The sequence below is a fragment of the Crotalus tigris genome, unplaced genomic scaffold (genome assembly GCF_016545835.1).
Source record: "Crotalus tigris isolate CLP2741 ecotype Arizona unplaced genomic scaffold, ASM1654583v1 scf7180000017536.10889498, whole genome shotgun sequence".
Lineage (NCBI taxonomy): Eukaryota > Metazoa > Chordata > Lepidosauria > Squamata > Viperidae > Crotalus > Crotalus tigris.
The window spans coordinates 4,199,069-4,214,795 of record NW_024096460.1 but is presented as its reverse complement, the minus strand read 5'-3'; the positions used below and the strand labels follow the sequence as shown (position 1 = coordinate 4,214,795).

Here is a 15,727-nt window from a genome sequence, read left to right as displayed (position 1 = left end):
AAAAATAAAATCGTATAATGTGTGAATCAGGATTTAGTTAAATCTTAGTGATCCAAAACAACAGCTCTTCCTTTGGAAAAGCTTTTCTATTTGCTCCAAAGCATGAAAATTAGATTAAAGTACAATTCCCATTAATGCAAATATTATATTTGATTAAAAGTAAAAAGCATTTTGCTCAATATTTTGATTCCTGTGAGGAAGATTCCCTTAAAACAGGGGTCTTCAAACTTGGCCCTTTTATGACTTGTGGACTTCAACTCCCAGAATTCCTCAGCCAGGCAAGCTGCCTGAGGAATTCTGGGAGTTGAAGCCGAAAGTCATAAAAGAGCCAAGTCTGAAGACCCCTGTCTTAAAATGGAGTAGGGTATATACTGAAGAGGCATGTATGATTCTTTGTGAAATAAGTGGATAGTGACATATATTACAAAATAATGGATAGATACCAAGAAATCTCAACTGATTATTTTATATTGAACTGAAGAGTTATTAATTTGACTAGAATTAAGGGATCATTTGCCTCCCTTCCTTATGTTCCTGCTAAGAGTGATGCTTGAAGAGTACACTGTGGCTGCTGCCTTCATTTTCTTTTATCACTGATTTGTAAAAACTATCCTCTCTCTCTTTCTTCAGTTAGCATTTATAAAGGACCATCTTTCTCCAAGGTCATATATTCATTTCCAGTATTACAGACAGGAGCTTCTTAGAAAGGTTAGAATGATTGAATGTGCATCATGATGTCATAATGCATATTTATGTAACCATAAATATAGTTATATGTGACATCATGATGCAAGTACAAAAATTCGAATTGGGTATAATTTGATACTTTCTCTTCCTTTCTGAAGTCCATGGTACAGATTATCTCAATGTATATTATAGTGCAACATTACAGAAAGTCCAAAGAAATCTGTTTCTAACTTATGCTAAAAACTTTTACAAGGAAAAAACAAATTAATAATCAGAAACTAGTTCATTCCACTGCAGCCTGTAGCTCAGTTCTTTATTTAATTTCTTTTTCTGTTTTTTTAAAGCATCCTATTCAGTTAAAGATGGGGTTATAAGAGCATAACTGTTTTTGAAATGTCAGTATTATGGAAACTTACAGCAAGTCTTCACACATTTTGATCTAGATATTTCCTATTCTCCCATATGCATTATCTGAAGGATGATGGAAAATATGCTTCAGAAAAAAAATGTTAAGTGATATATTCAACAACTATTCGAGCATATTAAAATACTTCAGTTATGGAAAATTATAAAAAGACAATGTTTCATCATACAGCTAGTCAAACTGCTATTGCAAATAATTTTAATTCACTAAAAAGAAGAGTACTAACTTCAGAAAAAATTAAAACAGTATAAAACAGTAAGCAACTCCTTTTTTACATGTGGAAATCTTCATTTTACTATTCAATCATATTTAATTTTTCTAATATTTCTATTAAAAAATGGAGGAATATGGCCTTTATAAGGAACTGCTTATTGAACTATTCCCCAAACAAAGCATTTATATACCCTTTATAAAATTAAAAGGTTTTAAAACCATACGGTATTCATATTCTAACTAAGACATAAGAATACCTTAAAAAGAATAATGTGACTATATATAATTTAGTTTGTATTAGCTAGAATGAGGAGTTTCCTGCAGCACATTATTTCTCTGTTTCCAGAAACAATGTGTCAAATAATTCAGGAAACAATGCTTAAAAGGAAATTGCTGGACTCAGCTACTGTATGTGTCTATCAACTTATTTCCTCTCTTCATTTTTGCCAAAACTCAGTCTTACAATATCTATCAGAGTCAGTAAAATAATCGTCCCTTTTGATCTCTGCATAGCTGGAAAAGGTTTTCACTGTAATTTCATTCAGGCATTACTGAAAGCAGAATGTTCACTGTCCATGTGAGCTTTCTAGTCAAGCTTCATTGGCTTTCTGCCTGTATACACTGAAACAGTTGTGCATGTGAGACTTTTTTCCCCCCTGCAAACCTTCATGCCAAGGGTGCAAATATCTGCAGGAAGTTCCTATTGTCTGAATGTCAGTGGAGACCAGGGTTTTTCTAGAATGGTCACATGGTATAACAAATATGTGGCCAGAGGGGAGTGGGATGAATTCACCCAGTGATAACTTATCACTTTGATTCACATTGGGTCCAAATGTTTGTCTACTCCTGCCCTAATCTGTCCTCTCCCTCTCTTTCAAGTACCAGTGTTGAGCAATTGTATTTTGTGACATAGAGCAAGAATGTATTAGGAATTATGCTGGTATACCATCCAGTCCTTTGCTAATCACCGTTTTTGCTTGAATCATAGAGGTTATTTCTCATTTTGTGTGGTGGATTCCCAGACTGCTGATTCGGGAGGAACTAGATTTCCAGGCTGAAGTCTGTAGTTCAGGATGTTTTGATGCCCTTATGCCCATCCTGGGAATATTTTTAGTCCAACAAATACTATATCATATAATAGATTAACTGATTAATTTTTTTAAAGTGGCTAGGAAGACAACCCAAAGGTGCTTTTTCACAGGTGTACACTGTATTCAAGTGACCCTGAGGACACAGATAAATCTCCAGGTGGCTCGTCTAAAAGAATACAAATGACCAGCTGTCTGCAAGGAGTATAAATCCTTCCATTCCCCACCATCCAGTCAGAGCTGAAGAAATTTCTTGGATGAGAAGTGAAACATCTTCAAAGAAAAAGAAAAACAAGAAAGTCCAGTTGCCTTGTGAAAAAACACCTTTGGGATAACTATGACCTGGATGACTGAAAATCTGCATATACATCTAGGACAGTGGTGGCGAACTTATGGCACGGGTGCCAGAGACGGCACTCAGAGCCCTCTCTGTGGGCATGCATGCCATCGCCCCAGTCTTAGGCCTTCAGCTGGGTTTTATAAAATCTTTTTGCTTCAGGTCTCCACCGCCGTGTGCAAAAAAAAAAAAAAAAGGTTCAATCAGTCAATTTCAATTTCTCTCGGGGAAAAAAAAAGATCTTGCAAAGTTGGAATTGATTGATTGAACTTTTTAGTCCCACCCAGTCTGCCGTTACCACTGCAGTCACGCCCACCCAATGGGCCATTTCCATCCAAAGGACCACACCCAGCCAATGGGCCACACCCACCCAGCATTCGACGATGCATAAGTGGGTTTTGGGTTGCAGTTTGGGCACTCAGTCTCTAAAAGGTTCGCCGTCACTGATCTAGGAACATTTCTCTCTCTATTTTCGTCTATTCTTACACTGTAATAGTTTCTCAAGAATTCCAGTACATTGCAATAGATCTTTTTTTTGTGACACCCTGCTCTACACATTCTGGAAAATGCAAGAAAATGCAAATCAAATACAAATGATTGTATCCAAATGTATGTGTTTTCAGCAGTGCTTAAGCCACTTCTTTATATTGTAAACAACTGAAGCCAAATTGAAACAAGCTAGGAGAATCTATGAAACTTGTGTCCAAATCAGAGAAACAGAGATTAAAGCTTATTATTCTGCTTATTTTGGGATAATGATAACTTTGTTACTTTTGTATAGGCATACAATAATGAATAACATCAAAATATTATCAAATTCTCTGAATTTTTTATTTCAATCTGTGTATTTCCCAATGAAAATTCTTCTGCATGTATGTTTATGGCATGTAAGTTTATGCCATGTATCTAAAATGTTATTCACCTTATATAATAATGATTGACCTGTTTAACAGTTACTGAATATCCCTTCAAGATCTGAAATTCTGGAATAAATATTCGTGGACCTGTGTGTTCCATTTCCTGAAATATGTAGTAGCGTGGAAAAAAGCAGTTCCTCTTTTCAAATAAGCTAAACTCATGCACACTAGCAACGCATTAGAAAGCCCTGAAATCTCATGAATTTAATGACAAGCCACATGAAAACCAGAACACTCTAGAAGAAACACAAATATTACATTTCAGACAGCTATTAAACCTGTGCCAGAATATGATTTTCAAAACAACTGAGTTTTATATATATATTTAATTATGCATTCTGCTTCTCAAGGTCAAATTGTAGACTTAAGACATATTTGCATAGCAACAGTCTGTACTCCTACTGGACTCTTGCATCAAAGAACAAAAGGGACAGTCACTGTAGGGATATAAAGTATCTTTTATATTTTAGATGGCCCCATATTAAAAAGTCACAATATAGTGTTCTGCTTGCCTTGTCTCAGAGAAATAATCTCCTGATCTACCAGAATTCCTTCTGACATATAGACTGAAGAGCATTCTGTAAGAACGTCTTCAAATCCGAAATAAGGAATGTATAACCATAAGGACTACTGTCTGTATTTCTTTCTGGCCCGTGGTCCACTCTTCAACTATTTCCTATTATAGTTCTGTACAGTAATAACTCCTTAATTTATCAGATGCGTAATATTTGTTTGTTCTGCTTGTAAAATACAATGTATCAGGGAGTAGCAGACTTTTAATTAAATATTTTAGCATGTAAAATGATTTACATTTTAGTCAATACGTCAATGGCAAGACTGAATTAATATCAGGAAAGCAATTGCGTGTTTTTCTAACTCCTTAAACTATTCCTGCTCTAGATGGGAAAAAACAGATAAGAAAAGCCTAAATATTTGGTTTTTGAATTTATTTGCATATTTGCTGTTTTTTGATAAGGGGATATGACTACAGATACATAGGAAAGGAACTACTTTATTAGTATTATTTTTGACAAGAATATGTGGTTATTCTCCAGATAATAGATGCACCTGAAATATTTTGCTTAATATAAACTCACCTGAGTATCAATTTTTATTAGTGCAATATCTGCTTTCTCATCGATATCTTTAATTTTAGCGTCATAGGTCACACCATTCTTCAACTCCACTTTCACTCTGTTCTTATTAGTAACCACATGAGCATTTGTAACAATCAGCCCATCTTCAGAAACAATGAATCCTGAGCCACTGGCAGCAGGAACTTCCCTCTTTGTAAAAGGCAATCTAAAAGACAATGCCAATATCAAAAAGTAAATTAATTTCTGAAGATGAAAACAACCATCTGAATCTTTGATATTTGTACACTATTCTGCCAAGTTCCGTCATTATTTATATATTCAGCATTTTCAAAGCCCACAGATCAGTATGTCTCAAAGGTGATTTTTCAAAAAGCAACTGGACTTTGTTTTTCCGTGACGACATTTTGCTTCTCATCCTAGAAGCTTCTTCAGTTCTTCAGTTCAAAAGCAGCTTTTGGACAACCATGACCTGGATCAGGGGTAGGCAACCTTGCCTCTTTTATGACTTGTGTACTTCAACTCCCAGCATAGCTGGCTCAGGAATTCTGGGAGTTGAAGTCCACGAGTCATAAAAGAGCCAAGGTTGCCTATCCCTGACCTGGATGATTGAGAATCGACATAGACACAGATCAGTACATTTTTTTTCCAAAAACTGAACAGTATTTAAGAGCATCATAAAATGTTAATTCAAAATAACGTTATTTTTAAAATCCATATAATCAGGAGGACCAGCAATGCAGTTTGAATATCTTGTTTACCTGCGAAACAATTCTATATGAACCACAGCTGGTGCTATCTTCTCCACCACATCTGCGATAAAATTGTATTTATACCGCAAGCTGTTGGGATCTTCCTGACCTAGACAGAAAGAAAGACAGAAAAACCCAAACTATTACAACTGAAAAAGAAACAGCAGGGAAAAAATACAGATAACATCAAATGGTTTTCCCCATGTTAGATCTCTTAAAGCTATCCAATGGCTTCAATAAATTAAATGTTCATCCTCTGCAAAATAACTTGAACAGGGAATATGAAGCTTCTTTAGAGCTATACTGATTTCCTTGTTCCTATTATTGTGCTGCCAAATCCAATCTATCAATTTAATGAGTAGTGACTGAATGCCTTCATACCCAGCATATGTAAGAACCCTCCTAGTCTTTAAAAAACCTGAAATCTCTTTGATGGTATTAATGTTGGTGATGTTCTGTGTAAGCATCCGAATAATGTCAGTAATCAGATCCTTTTCATTTTATTTCTATAATATTCTGAAGGACCAGCATCTAGACATAACAGTTCAGTCACAGCTGCTGTACAAGATAATTAACAAAAAAATTGTCAACATCCAAAAGCAGCCAAGGAAAAAGAAAACTTATCAACTTCTACAAGGCCAGCATTCCTTGCAGCATATAGAGAGAGGAAGAGCAGAATTCTCTGATGATGAAAGCTTCATCAATTCTTTTGCTATTTTTCCTACACTGGATCACCCAAGAATTATTTAAAATATTCATAAGTGGTGGATTCCCTACCAGTAAATCCCAATCAAATTAAGCCCAGCTGCCGGATTCTAGGCCAGGTCCAGTGGAACAATGACTTTCATTTCATGTAAAGGATATTTGCATGAGAACCTAATACCCATTTAGGAGATTATCTATAACCAATATAATACAGGTAATTCTTGACTTACAACAGTTTGTTTAGTGACTGTTCAAACTTACAACAGTGAAAAAAGTGATTTATGTCCATTTTTCACACATATGACCATTGAAGCATCCCCATGGTCATGTGATCAGAATTTAGATGCTTGGCAAGTGACTCCTATTTACGACTGTTGCTGTCTCCTGGGGTCATGTGATCATTTTTTGCAACCTTCTGACAAGCAAAGTGAATGGGGAAGCCGGATTCACTTAGCAACCGTGTTACTAATTTAACTACAGTCACTCACTTAACAACTATGGTAAGAAAGGTGTAAAATGGGGCAAAACTCAATAAATGTCTCACTTAGCAACAGAAGTTTTTGGGCTCAATTGCGGTTGTATGTCGAGGACTACCTGTAGCACAATATCTGCTGGTGCTGAAGAGATAGCAAATAAGAATCTTATCAAAAATCTAAGCAGGCTCCTGCCCTGTGTTCAACTGCCAGAAATACTCTACTGAAGAAGTGTCCAACTTTGGTAACTTTAAGACTTGTAGACTTCCTCATGCTGGCTAGGGAATTCTGGAGTTGAAGTCCACAAGTCTTAAAGTTGCCAAGGGTGAACATTCCTGCTCTAACTACAATATTGAGGAAACTCCAAGTCAACAATTCCAGGTGGCAGCATTTCATTAGAGCCACTAGAATCATGCTTCAAGTACCTTCTCTACCTCTTTCTCACTTCGTGGATATCAGTTTGATAGACATAACATCCCTCTTCAGAGATCTTCAGAGCAATCTCAAAAATGTAAAGCTGTAATTAATGACCCTCTCAGGAAAATACCTGATATTCTGAATTATTGTCAGAAGGACTGTCGAATATATGAAGAAGATTCAGAGAGAGAGGATCAGGAGCAAACTGAAGATAGTTTGACAGTTATCTTTTCAGCCTTTCTATTTATGATAGAAAATTCAACTTCTTATAAAATAATGTAATTTGTTTTTTCCATACATTATTTTTGTCAGGATAGTCACTGTCTGACTGATCAAGATTCCTCTTTACAATAATTGAGGAGACCAGTGTGATTCTGATTTGATACAAAAGATAAGGAGCCAATCCTCTCCTCTCATTCATTCAGATTAATTCTACCTAAACATCAATTTCTTAGTTTTAACCACACAAAATTTTGCAAGCTGAAAAGCATAAGAGGAAAAAAATTACAAATTATTGGTAATAGAAAAAAATTATAGATTATTAGTAAATCAAAATTTACTACTGGTGTTTTAGAAGCAAATTGGCTACTTATCTTTGGATATTAAAGCTTTAAGTTCAATGTTATATAGGGGACAAATAAATTTAAACTAGCAGACATTTTGTGTGTATGTATAGATGTATGTGTGTGTGTGTGTGTGTATATATATATATATTATATAACTCTTTGTCAGAAAAAGAAATTTGGATATATATTATATATATATATGTTTCATATATATATGTATGTATGTATGTATGTATGTATGTATGAAATATTGAAATACAAGTACAAATTAAGTACTGTATAATCAGTTATGTACAATTAGAGGATTCAGGGTTGTAGAAACTTAAATATTTACTACTGTGAACTGTGCATATAGCAATCATTACCACCCTAGTTTTGAACTTGAAACCTATTTACTATTTGCCATTTTCTTATTTAGGTTTATATTAGATACAGAAATATTATGGGCCTCTTATACAGATGGTCAACAAACATTGATTGTCAGTATCCTGAATTCCTAATAATTGTTACAGATTCCCTCCATCATCAGCACAAATCAAATGAAAAAGAAGTATCACAGACTATGAAAATTTAGCCTAAATGTGCCAGCACTTAATAGTGTCCAACAACAAAAATGAGCAATTGTTTAATTGCATTCAATCTAAACACTATTTTATCACAAATATAAGGGCACTAGAGAGGCTTCAACTGATACAAATATAGAGAAAACCTCTACATAAACAGGAAAAATCCCTTGCGTAGGATTACTTGAGTGTAACGCTATTGGGGAAAAATGGCCCTACTAACAGCAGAAAAAAAGAAAGGCTGACAAAGAAGCTTGGCAGCAACTGACCATGGCAACAAGAGCAAATGACTCAGCAACCTTCTGGAGATTAGTTGCAACGTGTGTTAATGTTACTTGAAAAGTGGTTCAGTTTTTATTGTTGCTATTTTATCTTTTGGGCTACTTAATGTGTGTGTTTCTCTTTTGTTCTCCTTATTTAAATTGCATTTTTGTTTTCTGTTTATTAACACTGCTGATGAGCACTTTTTGCTTTCATGGTACTTTCCTGATTTGTGGTATACATTATAACTAAGCTTCCTTTATTGTGGTTATGAATAACTCTCAAGTATTCCAGAGAGATTTTACTCTCTTAGTTTCTCATGCAACTTCCTTTTTGCCAATTCCCTTATTTTAGAGAAGTTTCCTCTTTTGAAATCTAATGTGTTGAATTACTTGCTATTTTTTTTAATTAATATATTTTTCTATTTAGGTATAAATCAGGTGAATAATTATCTAATCCTTCAGTCAGTTCAACAATACTCATGCAGTGATTGGTCTAGATCAGGAGTGTCGAATTCGCAATGTCACGTGACATGCCGTGACTTTTTTTCCAGTGCCGGCAATGGGGTGGGTGCAGTTTCAGCATGACGCATCCGGTCTGCGGGCCGGCAATTTGATACCCCTGGCCTAGATTGTCAGTTAGAGTAAAATCTCTGTTCTAGACCACAACTATTTAAGACATTTAGAAATATTGCCTATTTTTTGTTGCTAGAACACCAATTGCTATAATTAATATAAGGATAATTAGGTTACTCATTACTCCATCACTTTAGATGACAGTTGGATTTAATTTTCCCCTTTAATAATAATGGACAGTTTTTACTACCTTCTGACTAAGTAAGTACAGTACATTGAATTCTCTGTGTAAACCAATTATGTGCACTGGATATAAAGCTATCAAATTCAACATAATTTCTCTAAACATTTCTCTAAAGTTCAGTACAATTATTTTCAAAATCAGAATAATTATTATTTCATTTTAAAAGAGAAAGAATCACAAAAATAAAATATTTTTATGGCCACTTGAAGGTATCCAATTTATAAAGAAATTAGAGGCGAGGCAAAGAAGGATGCAAGCATAATTAATCAAAAGGAAAATAAGCTATAAAAACAAGAAATGAAAAAGTGCTAATGTTAATGGGAAAAGCCAATGGTGAACTTATTTTAAAACCTAGACTACATTAAACAGTCATTTAACTTTTCAATTTCTCCAGAAGGCAGAACTAAAATTAATTGATAGAAATTGTAGGAAAGCTGTTTTCAGCTAAATTTTGGGAGATTTTTATAACTGGAGATTATGGGTTTAGATATATCAGCTCTATCCAGTATATTTACATTCTCCTCTATTCCTCTATAAAGTGGAGAGGGTGACGTTTTAGTTTTTGTTCTAAATAAACAACATTGGTTCTCACAAAGAATGAAGTGACAGGTTAACTTATATAAAACAATCTAAATTAAAGGTAAGATTTATAGCTCTGTTGAAAGTGTCAGCAAATAGAATTTATGAATTAGTTTGATTTTATTGGGAAGGTAACTTCTGAGGAAACAAATTATGTTTGCAGGAGCATAATTCCTGAGCCATCATTATTAAAGCAAATTAAGAATTATCCGCACTTAAAAAAAAAAAAATACATGACCTCAGACTGCAATGTCCTAAAATTGTTCTTTTTGTAATGTTTATCATTCTGATGTTCTGTTTTTATTTCAGTAATTTTTATCCCTCTTATCTCTTATTACTTGTTTCACTTCATATGAAAATGTGCATATTTTTCTTTCTATTCTACAATTCCACTTAAGAAATTTTAATTGATGAGATAGTATCAGAAATTCAGAGTTCCTAGTCTCATTTCTGGCTAGACTGGTGCTTTTAAAATATTTAATTTTTGCAAAATAGACGATGAAGTCATAATGTTGGTTCCATAAATTCTCATACAGGAATAGCTTGGTTTTAAACAGGAAACCATTTCCTTGCTAAATTGTAAACCACAGTCCATGATGTATGAAACAGCCAACTATCTTCATGATTATATAGACACAAACTGCTTTAGTAAGAAATAGGTTATTTCTAATTGATAATGTTGTGAAGCATCACTACATTATCAACTAGAAATAAGCTATTTCTCACTAAAGAAAGGGAATCTAGAGATAGGTGTAGGCAATATAATAGTTCTCAGTGGAATGTAACCACAGGTTTTCCAGCCTTCCTCAAAGTGCTAATGATAAAGCTGCCAGAAAGTTACATCAGTAGAAGTATTTTAGAAGCAACTGAATCAACTAAGAAGAAAGCTTTCTAATGAGACAGCAAAATAAATAAATAAATAAATCAGATAGTCTAGAGCCAAAAAACTAAATAACCTAGGGCTGACATGTATTTATTGCACGATGAAAAATGGGATTTTGGATCTTTTCGACAGCAAATAACTTTGAAACCAAACATGTCTCTGAGACTTTATTCAGAAGCTTATTATGAAATATATAGAGTATTCTTAAGAAATCATGGGTGATAAGCATGATGAAAGATATGCTTAAATATTATCCATACTTTAACACAGATGTGGCGATGATGTGTGGATTGTGGGCTTCTGGCAGCTGTACTTCAGTAACATCAGAAAGGCTATCACATCGCAACGATTATGAGAAACCAGGATAAGTGGGGTCAACCTAACAGTCAGTTGGGAAAATCACAGTGAAAAAATGTCCTTATTTGTTGGTCAACAAGAGACATACTGGCTCAACGTACTTCAAAGTTTTGAAGAAGCAATGAACTGAATGGTCATTAAATGTTTTTAAATTGGGTCCTTGAAGGGCCTGAAATTTAGAGGCCTACAAAGAAAGCAATTAGGTACTGTATGTCTTCAAATACAAGTTATGCTTTTTTCCTAAAATAAGGCTGTCATATGAAACTATTGATTATTGGGAGGTAAAGGCAAACAATAAAGGCAAGCTGCAGCCTGTGTACAATCACTTAACTCTTTTTAAACCACTAAAATGTATTGTTCAAGCACTAGAATCAAAGTGTCTTTTATTTTGGGGGGGGGAGGCAGAAACCTGCATAAGCTCTCAAAGGGTGGCTTCTGACTCTTCCAAAGCATCATGAGCAACTGGGCTGAAAGTCAGACCTGACTGGAGAGCATTGTCAAAGCAGACTCTAGGTTTGGCTACTGTATTTTTTCCCAGCAAACTAGGAACAAGTTTGAACAATGCTCTCACTCTGCCTGTGCAAGTCCAAAGCAAGCAACAGTTACTTTACCACAAATTTTGAGAGCCCCTGTGATATATCAATCACAATGCAATAAGTTGCTTTGTTCACAGCTTCAAAACACAAGGTCATGAAAAGGAAAAGAGGGGGGAAAGCCACCTACAGAACATCAAATTATAGTTTAGTGTTTCATTTGAGCCAGTCATCTGAAATGAGTAAAAATTAGCTCTTTATTTAGACCACTTTTAACAGAAATATTTATTTGTACCTATCAATTAAAGTGAATACATAATCAGTACAAACTGATTTGATCATGATAAGTGTTTAAGATAATATAAAACAAGGTAATAAAGCAACAAATCCCTTAAATGTTATAACAAAAGGGTGCTTTAATTATTGTTTTGACATTTATTTACATTTTTCAGACTTTATTTAAATTTTTGACATTTATCTCTTAGGAAACAGGATGCAACCATTCAATTCAGTAAGTGGGCATTTGATAAGCCTTAATAGTCAGCACATTAGACATTCTTGTTGTGGATACAAAGAACCAGTTGTCTGTGGATATTTTCAACGAATAAAAAGTCTGCTGTTCTAAATACCTCAAATACTATTTTTTTTCTTCCCTTCAATCATGTCTGATTCTTGGAGACTGCCTGGCCAAGTCACTCCACTTTATTTGGCAAAGTTTTTCAGAAGTGGTTTGCCATTGCTTTCCTCCTTGAGTTTAAACAAAGTGACTGGTCCAAGTTCACCCAGCTGACTTTGAGTCTAAGGCGGGACAAGAACCCACAATATTTTGGTTTCTAGCCTGATGTCTTAATCACTATACAAACTGACTCACAAAATACTATGAATATAATGGCAAATAAAATTCTTATTAATTAAAATATAAATTAAACTTTGTTAATTGTAGAAGGTCAAATTTCAAACAATAGTTCCTAGCAAACTAAAATTAATTTACAATATTTTATGGCTTAAAATAGAAGTTTTCAAACTGGGTTGAAAGCCCCTGCAACCTAGAGGGGAATGCAATTTTCTTTAAAAAAAAATATATTCAGTATTGCACAAGCAGAATGACAGCCCTGTCAAAGCTTGTTCCAAGCACCATTCTTCACTTTGCCTGCACAAATCCCAGTGGAAAGCTACAGCCTGCAAAGTCTGAGAACTTCACTATAAGATCAAAATGTAATTTAATACAGAGATCCCCAACCTTTTGGGCACCAGGGATTGGTGCCATGGAGAAAGATTTTTCTGCGGACCAGAGGGAGTGTGGTTTTGAATACTGCCTGCATCCCAAGGATAGAGCTTTGCTTGTTTGTGCGGCCCACTTGCTGGCATGCTGCGGACCAGTGCCGGTCCATGGACCGGGGTTTGGTAACCCCTGATTTAATACATATAAGTTGTATATTTAGTTCTTGTCCAATCCTAATCCCCCCCCAAACAAAGTTTTGCTCACTGGAGGAGACGTTATTATACAAATTCATTTTTCATCTTAAGGGTCACAATATTACAAAATTCAGGAACTCCTGGTTTCAACCATCATTTTCAAAAATGGCAATACATTAGCGACAAGCACATTTGAAGCTTATTTCTAGCTCTATGTTTTTTCCCCTTAAATTGCCATTATGAACTTTTGGTTAAAAATAATCACTCTGTGTAACATTAGTTATACATGTTATTAAATTGAACTTCCTAAATCAGCTTTCTACAACCTTTCTGGCTCAGTGGACTGGCAGAGGGGGTGATGAGGGGGGAGGAGGGATGATTGTGTGTATGTATATGTGCCACTTTCCAGAATGCAGCTTTGTGAGAACGTGCGTGCATGCAGAAGCTCGCCACCACTTCCACGGCCTGGTTCCAAAAAGGCTGCAGCCTGGCACTGGGTCGCAAACCGGGATTTGGAGATCCCGTCCCAAATTCTCCATGTGACCAATGACTCACCTGCCCCCAAGACTATATGACTGGATAAAAGGGTTCTCAGTTTGTAGCAACTTATATACTTCAGTAACTATTGCTCTGTAATTCTGATAACAATTACTGTATGTTATCACAGATGTGTTTAAGAGCTTAATTGCATTTTGTTGCTCAGGGCAAACTGATTTTTCTGATATCTAAGCCAAATGCCTATTCAAGCTCATATCCTGTTTGACTGGCCCGAACTGTCTTTAATCTGCATTTCATGGAAGAGAATCTAGACTTGTAAAAGAGTTTCCTTCCATTCTTTTTCTTGCTCTCTGGGGACAGTCCTGTATACTGTATAATTTATGTTCTGCAATGTTCCTTAAAACAAGGCTTTTCAACCAGTGGTACGGGTACCACCTGTGGTACATTGGCACCTGGCAGGTGGTACACAACCATCCTAGAAAAATGGTAGCGGGGGAGGGGAATGAGCTGAACCGGTGGCAGCACCGCACAAGCCTGAGCAAGAGATGGCTGGAGCTGGAGGGCTGTCAGGGCTCAGCGGAAGCACCAGGATCAGCGCCAGGCTCCAGCTGGAGCTCGACGTTGATCCTGGCGCTTCTGCTAAGCCCAGAAGAAGCGCCGATCAGCTGGAATGTTGCAGCATCTCCAGGGTCTTGTGATTTACATTCAGATGCTTGGCAACTGATTCATATTTATGACGGTCACAGTGTCCCAGGGTCATGTGAAGTGACCAAAACCTGCTGCAACCACCCAGCAGATGGGGGGGGAATAAAAACCAAACACCCCCCACCCCACCCCCACTGCCAATCCTCAACAGAAATGCTCACAACAATGAAAACCTCAGACAGGAGGAAGAGCACCACCGCATACGCAGGCAGGTGTCTTGCTCAGCACTTTTTTCAGTGCCATTGTAACTTCGAACAGTCACTAGTGAACTGTTGTAAGTCGAGGACTACCAATACTTCATCACTTTTTTCCTTTTTTTTTGGACATCAAGTTTTTGACACCTTGCTAGGCGACTGGTGGTACTCGGATATTGCCATATCCTAAAAGTGGTACAATGGGTGAAAAGGTTGAAAAGCCTGCCCTAAAATATATTAGCACCATTAGCAACCAGTTCATCATTAATTAAGTGCAGAGTTAAAAATGCACCAAACAAGAGAGGAAAAGGGGAAACAGTCGTATGATACTCTTTGTGGCTCATTATTGAGGATCTGTCTTAATAACCACTCCTAAGGATGGGAGGAGAGCAAAGAAAAATGAGCCTTCAAATGGCTCCAAAAGTCTATTTTGTGCAGCTATGTTACTAAGTTAACCATAGGAAACATCTTAAGAAATCTTTCCGAGACGTTGATCATATTTATCTGATTTTATCTTTATAGGAACTGCAAGCTCAATTCAAAATATTATTAATTTTATTTTAAAAACCAAATAGGGTATGATTGCCTCAAATTTCTTAGTGCCTTACAAATAAAGCAAATATATTTATCCCAGAATAATGTTGCAAGATCCAATTTGGGTCAGTCAACGATTCCAATTGGATACCTTCAAAAATATTAACAGTAAAAGTTGTTCAACAATGGAACAGACTGCTTCAGAATCTGATAGACTCTCTTGGGAGTATTGAAGCTGAGACTGAACAGACTGCTGATGAGAATACCGCATTAATGAGTTCTTGTATTGGGCAGGTGGTTGGAGACTAGATGATCTCCAACTGCATTTCAGCCCTTATATTCTATTATGTTTCAAACTCTGACTCAACCTTTTGTTCAGCAAACTCTTCTATTGAGAGCCTTATATAGTTAATAACTCTAACCTATTTTTCTGCAGTTATTTTTGCTGCATTAGGACGAGATCTGTTTTTCCAGCCTTTTCCTACTGACATGCAGACAAAGTGCCAGCCAAAGGAAATGCATGCCTATATTCCCCAAACGTTCCTAATTAGCAGATAGCCAAAACATACACTTTCCAATCAAAGGAGCAAAACAGTCCAGGAAAAATTAAAACAAAATGTGCAAATCTGATCAGGAAATCTAGGAATTGGGTAACTGGGTCAAAAATTTATTCCAAAAATATCACTCTGCCCAGTTTCATCAAGTAATTTGC

At 35.8% G+C, this 15,727-nt stretch overlaps 1 protein-coding gene across 1 annotated transcript in view; it reads right to left on the bottom strand.

Moving 5' to 3' along the window:
• HTRA1 (HtrA serine peptidase 1) overlaps positions 1 to 15,727 on the bottom strand; it is a 41,556-nt gene that overhangs the window by 20,622 nt on the left and 5,207 nt on the right. The window contains exons 2-3 of the mRNA XM_039338038.1: positions 5,522 to 5,621; positions 4,764 to 4,968 (exon numbers count right to left, since the gene is read on the bottom strand). Coding sequence (XP_039193972.1) covers positions 4,764 to 4,968; positions 5,522 to 5,621 — 305 coding nt within the window. The remainder of the gene's footprint in view (positions 1 to 4,763; positions 4,969 to 5,521; positions 5,622 to 15,727) is intronic.